At 43.7% G+C, this 6,367-nt stretch overlaps 1 protein-coding gene across 3 annotated transcripts; it reads left to right on the top strand.

The window, feature by feature from the left end:
* The first annotated feature begins 13 nt into the window (after positions 1-13).
* Positions 14-5,507, top strand: RWDD2A (RWD domain containing 2A). 3 transcript variants are annotated; one of them, XM_032409374.1, is made up of 3 exons: positions 14-122; positions 1,019-1,358; positions 2,362-5,507. In XM_032409374.1, the coding sequence occupies exons 2-3, from the start codon at positions 1,158-1,160 to the stop codon at positions 3,037-3,039; spliced, it is 879 nt and encodes a 292-aa protein (XP_032265265.1). In that variant the 5' UTR covers positions 14-122; positions 1,019-1,157; the 3' UTR covers positions 3,040-5,507. The 3 variants fall into 3 exon arrangements, with proteins under 3 accessions (XP_032265265.1, XP_032265264.1, XP_032265266.1); XM_032409373.1 differs by having other exon boundaries at positions 16-122; positions 1,129-1,358; XM_032409375.1 differs by having other exon boundaries at positions 34-122; positions 1,237-1,358.
* The last annotated feature ends 860 nt before the right edge of the window (positions 5,508-6,367 follow it).

The following is a 6,367-nucleotide window of genomic DNA, read 5'->3' as shown; positions in this document are numbered from 1 at the left end:
GGGGGGAGGATCCGCTGGCCCCGCCTCGCCTCCTTGCGGATCATGCGCAGCTCGCGCCTGCGGAACTGCGGATCCCGGTTCTGAGAGGGCTTGGGGCTGTTTCCTTTGAATGACCGGGAAGGGTGAGGCCCCCCGCGGTGGCCCGGGGGTTGGGGCCGAGGGTTGTGGGCCATCAGAGCACTGCGACCGGCAAAAACGCAGTCCCCGCCTCCAAATTTGGGTCTCAGAGGGTGGCAGTCTTGCGTTCCTGGGAAGCCAGGGTTCCTAATGATCCCAGATCGGGGGTACCAACCCTGGTTTGGCGCCTCTGACAAGGTGGCCTCGGCCATCTCCCCTTTTCCCGCATCCCCTTCTAGATCCTCGAGGTTCATCTCCCCAAACTTTGACTCCGGTAGCCTTCTCGAGCTACTCACACCCCATCTCTCCGCACCAGCTCGCACTAAACATCATTTTATTAATGTACCTGTAAGACTCCCCGTTAGCCTGGGCCCCTCCACACACAGGCCAGATGGACCCAAATCGTCCGGAGCTATCAGGATGCCATCCCGGGGTGATGTGGCTCCCGGTTGAGCCGTAAAGGCCCGCTCAGGAGGGGTCCTTGGCGCTGGGGCCGAGGCGCCGCAACTGGCGTTGCGGGCGGCGGGGCCCTCAAGACCCCGGAGCCAAGGGATGCGACCACAGCCTCGCCAGACTGCGGGCTTCCCTCGCCACAGGGCGCAGCTCCACCCAAGCCCGAGACCCTAGTGGGATTGCAAGCTGGGCTCCTTGCCTTTCCCAGAATTCAGGCTTGCAGAGCATCTGCAGGTGTTTGCCAACCACCTGCAACGGAATAATTTGGAACACCTGTTGCAAGTCCAGATTCCCGGATTTAAATCGGAAGCGGGGGTGGGGGTGGGGAGATAACGGACTGGGAATCTGAATTTTAACGAGGTGTCTTGAGGGATATTGTGCATACTAAATTTGGGGGTTGGGAGATAAAGCGAAGAAAGAGTTTAAGTGTCCCGGTTTGTGCCCCTAGCTATCGGTGCGTAGCGTTCCTGCAAAACTGCTTCCACGGAAAGGGACCTTCGGGAAATTTCTCTGGACACCGCTGAAATTAACAAACCTAGTGCCCCTGGGCCTTTCCAGTTTTCCTGGCAGGTGGATTTCGAGGCAACATGTCTTCTTCAATGAAAGAATGCCTGCAGCTTCAGCTGCTAGAGATGGAAATGCTGTTTTCTATGTTTCCTAACCAAGGAGAAGTAAAACTTGAAGATGTAAATGTCCTGACGAATATAAAGCGATATTTGGAAGGCACAAGGGAGGCGCTGCCGCCAAAAATCGAATTTGTGATTACCCTCCAGATTGAGGAGCCCAAGGTAAGTACCCTGAGTTGTTTTCATTGTTGCCGGGTGCCCGGTTTTTAGTGGAAACACTTGGAACGTGAGATTTCTGTCCAGGAAGCAAATAGAGAATATTCCAGATTCGTATATCCTTTACTTGTTTGAAAGTGAAATATGTAAAATATGGGATGCCCTGTAAATTGTCTTCAGTAAATATCTTGAATTTTACATAAACATGCACATCTTTTTAACAAATATGTGTAGTGGTTTTTATTAAAAACATCTTGCAGTCTCATACTACCATTATTATTCTGTTCACTCAACCAATTTTTTTACCATTCCAGCTATTGTAGTATGTACTGTCTTGTACATGTATCGTGATTTTTATAAATCTAAGTATTGCCTTTAGCAAAACTGACTTGAGTGGATGAATGTTTCTTTGGTGGTACCATGACACAAAGCAAATACAGACAGGAAATCTAAATACTAAAAATGAATTTACCTTCATCTTCTGATCCATCGTCTCCAGCAACATGAGCATAGCATAGGTAACAAGTGGACTAGGCTTTTGAGAACCCCTCCTCTAGTGATTTCCTGCTCATCCTTCAGCTGTCATTCCCTCACCGAAGATCTCCTGGTTCCCAGACTGACTTCTGTCTCACTGGTTACACATTTCAGCGGATCCCTGTTCTTCTCATCATTGAAATTAAGTACTTGTGATGTGTAATTATTAGTTTAATGTCTGTCTCCTTCACTAGGCTCTAGTCTTCATGAATAGTAGAAATTGTGTCTAGCTTCTTTACTTCTTTATCCTAGCATGGGGTCCCTGACACATGGTGGGTGTTCAATAAATATTGGAATGCATGAATGCATAAATGGAAGGAATAGTGTATGTGACATTCTCAGTACAGTCTCTGGCCCATAGCTGACACTTAATAGTAGCAATACTGTTATATTTATCAAAATCATGCCGTTGCCACTGATTAACTAGCTTAGGTGATTTTTATGGTACTTAAATCTATTTGATTTTCATTTTAAGGTGAAAATTGATTTGCAAGTAACCATGCCTCACAGCTACCCCTATGCAGCATTGCAGCTATTTGGACGGTCGTCTGAGCTTGACAGACAACAGCAACTACTTCTCAACAAAGGTCTCACTTCTTATATAGGGACTTTTGATCCAGGTGAGCTCTGTGTATGTGCGGCAATCCAGTGGTTGCAGGACAATAGTGCCTCCTATTTCCTGAACAGAAAGCTTGTTTACGAACCATCTACACAAGCAAAGCCAGTCAAGAACACATTCCTCCGAATGTGGATCTACAGTCACCACATATATCAGCAGGACCTAAGAAAAAAGATTTTGGATGTTGGGAAAAGGTTAGACGTGACTGGATTTTGCATGACAGGAAAGCCGGGTATAATCTGTGTGGAGGGCTTCAAAGAGCACTGTGAGGAATTCTGGCACACAATTAGGTATCCCAACTGGAAACACATTTCCTGTAAGCATGCTGAAAGTGTCGAAACCGAAGGAAATGGAGAGGATCTGCGCCTTTTCCATTCTTTTGAAGAATTACTCCTTGAGGCCCATGGTGACTATGGATTAAGGAATGACTATCACATGAATCTGGGCCAATTCTTAGAATTTCTGAAAAAACACAAAAGTGAGCATGTGTTCCAGATACTATTTGGTATTGAAAGTAAAAGTTCAGACTCCTAGGAAGCTTAATTAAGAGGCCTATGCTTATAATTTCACTAAGGCAGTATTTCTGTTAATAAGACCAAAATAAAAGGGCCAGTGGCTGTTTAGTATCCTCTGTGAGACACCTAGCCCCCAAATTTTTACCTGGTAATGAAACACAAAGGCCTTTTAACTTTATAACAGTGCAATTGTGATGTAATCTCTATGTTCTTGTGTTAACTGAAAACTATTTAATTGTAAATTAATAAAAACAGTCAATTTAACCAGTGAAGCTGACTTGATTAAAGAGGAGTCCAAAACCCGTAATTAATACTGATAGTCAAATTGCAGCTCTGAACTCATAAGTAATATTCCTCTCTTTCATGATATTAGCACATGATGACACAGCACGTTTTCTTTCTTTCATTATCGGAGAATGAATTCTCAGTCAAGCTTAAAGTGAGAAGAGCACACGTTGACTACATTTCTTACTTTAAGTCAAACCCCCTATTTCTAGTTTTTTCTTTTAGTAAAACTCAATCCTAAGTGCAGTGGCAGAGGAATCAGAACAATGAAGTCTCAAGAGTAATGAAGACGACATGTAACTCTATGTGTTGTTGGCTGTTTTCACCAGCTGATTAATGATCCTAAGGATAAGGATACCAATATTCTTCGTTATACACACAAAAAAGATGCGGTTTCGTGCCTACAAAGTGTTCCACAAGTAATGTGTACTGGCAGCCTTCCCCTGTGCGCCAGGAGGCATTGCTTTGTAGGGCGGGAGTGTTGAGGAGGACCACGATGGATGGCTCTGCTCCATCACCTTGGGGGGAAAAGAATCAAGCTCTGCATTTTGGTGAGAAGTCACTGCCATCTCCTCTGAAAATTGCCGGCTTCACCAGCCTTTGTCAAAAATGAGAGTTTATTTTGATGACAGTGACTTCTATTTAACTAGCACCTGCCACACCTTTTCCTTTTCATTGCAAAGTAGCCACCCTCTCCAGGAATTTCTGGGAGTCCCACCTGTGTTAAGAGATGTCCTGAGCTGACTCTGCAATTTTCTCTGGTTTCCATGGTCTCTCTTTAACCACTACTGCCCTTTCTCAGGGAGCATTTCATTCTCTGGCTGGTCTCAGGCACCCCACTGATGCCCTGGTCCCACCAGGGTGCCAAAAATGATGCTGAGAGTTAGTACCTCAAGGGGAATGAGTGCCTCACTCCCTATGTTGTGATACATTCTCTTAGATGCCAAACATTGCTGCATGTGCCGGGGGGCTTACAGAATTTTTGGTGAAATGGTACATTCTGGTTTTACTCTCTGTGTCTAGGATACAGACACATGTCCTTGAGCTAGGGCAAGGATATAATGCAACAGCAGACCCTGCACTAAGCTGACTGTCTTGACCTTGAGGCCTTGGAACTGGGTCTACTCTGCCCTGCCCACATACTCATAGCTCAGAATGAGTTTCTTTTCAGGGCACAACTCAGACCTTCAAACCAAGGCTCTCGTCATGGGCCTGCCCTGCCAGATGATCCAGCTTGCCCATTCATGCTTTAATCCTAGCCTTGGATGTGGCTGGGACCCAAGCAAGGGCCTTATACTTTACCTTTACCTATATACAAAAGGAATAAATAGGACTTACATTGCCAAAGACTCATTTCTCAATCTTTGTCCGGACTGAAAACAATATAGTATGGGAGTCAGTATCCTACGTATTGTCCCCAAGACCATCAGTAAGTAGCATTCACAAGTTTTTAGACCCTAAACAGATGTGACTGTTAATTTTTTTTTTCCATATTAGATGCCATCCACCTAATAATGTGCCTAAACTTCTCATAGAGGATTTTTTTTCTATGATTAAATTAGCAGAAGTAGTGATGAAAAGATAAAGAAGCTTAAAGAAGTATAATATAGAATAAAAAATTATTTACGTAATTCACTAAATGAAAGGAATAACTTATGAACTCTTTACTGCTTCTGGAGCTATTTCTGGTGGTAATTTTTCAGAACCTATTTTTACATGCTTGGTGTTACCATGCAGCAATACTTTTTTTCCTATCAGAAACACTAAGACATTAATTATGGAAGAAGTATAGGTTTTATAGAAAAAAATAGACATATATGATAATTCAAAGCTTAGCTTTGTATATATAGTAGACTGCTAATTTTCTCTGCCCAGCCTGATAGGAGCACAGACCACCCTCCTCCTCTAGCACCTCCCATCCCCCTCCAACCCCCCCGCCCCACCGGCCACACACACACACAGAGACACACATACAACACTTACTCTGAGGAACCGCCCTTTCTCTGTGTGGTTTGGGAGAAGTAATTGGGAGCCTTCTAGAGAGATGGTTTTGACTCTTGCTGCTTAAATCCATAGTGCCACCCTCATTTCTGGCCTACTGAATGTTCAGTTGTTCAACACTTCTTTTGAGCTACCCAACATCTGCCCTTTTTTTCTTGAAAGTCAGAATCAGTCTGAATCGCTTGGAATTTAAGAATCATGATATTGTATACATTATATTTTTAAATGGTTATTTGGAAAGAATGCTCTTTATAAATATTGCAGTGTCTTTTTAAAACTTACTGATTAAATCAATCTTTCTTCATGTATGTTCTCTGCCTCTCATTCCTTACTGGTCTGTCTTGGGCTAAAGGCTGAGGATACTTGCATAGTGGATTAAGGAGTGGACCAGATGAGTTGACAGACATAATACAAGGACCTCTAAAACATCCCTATATTAAATCAGAAGTATGTTGCCTATGAATTTGAGTTTCCATATATGACGGTTTAACATGCCAACCATCCCTTCAGAGAACTTGTGAAGGCCTGAGGGAGCCTACTTGAGGTCTTCACAGAACCCTTTTGAACAGAACAATTTTCTTTCATTTGCTTTATCTTATGTAGCCCAGTAGTAAGTTGAAAGAATAGGTATTTTCTGAAGATGACATGGTTTGTTCAAAAATCCTTGTTTTATACAGAATCCTGATTTGCCTCAAAATTCTGAGCCCAGTGGGTCTCCCTCATAAGGTCTACATGGTAGAACTACTTTCCCTGCAGCCTGGGCCAGCTAGAGCAGACTTTTTCTGGGCCCAGTTAAAGCTAGAAGCATTTGGATCAACCCATAAATCAGTTGAGCAGTGGACACAAATTTCAAAGAAGCCCAGCAAATAGTGAGGGGCCTTCTTAGTCATAGATGGAACAAAGTACACAATTAGTTATTCCCTAAGGAGGTCACATCCTAACATGCATAAGACATTCGACCTCCACAAATCTGGCTGAGGTGGCAGACTCTTGTGCTTTCATGAGATCTTAGCAGGTATTCAGGAAATCTAATGATGCCTGTGCGCTAGGCCCAAGAACAT

This window comes from Phoca vitulina, unplaced genomic scaffold, assembly GCF_004348235.1.
Source record: "Phoca vitulina isolate PV1807 unplaced genomic scaffold, GSC_HSeal_1.0 scaffold11, whole genome shotgun sequence".
NCBI classification, from domain to species: domain Eukaryota; kingdom Metazoa; phylum Chordata; class Mammalia; order Carnivora; family Phocidae; genus Phoca; species Phoca vitulina.
The sequence above is the reverse complement of the archived record's forward strand: the minus strand, read 5'-3'. Positions and strand labels throughout refer to the sequence as shown.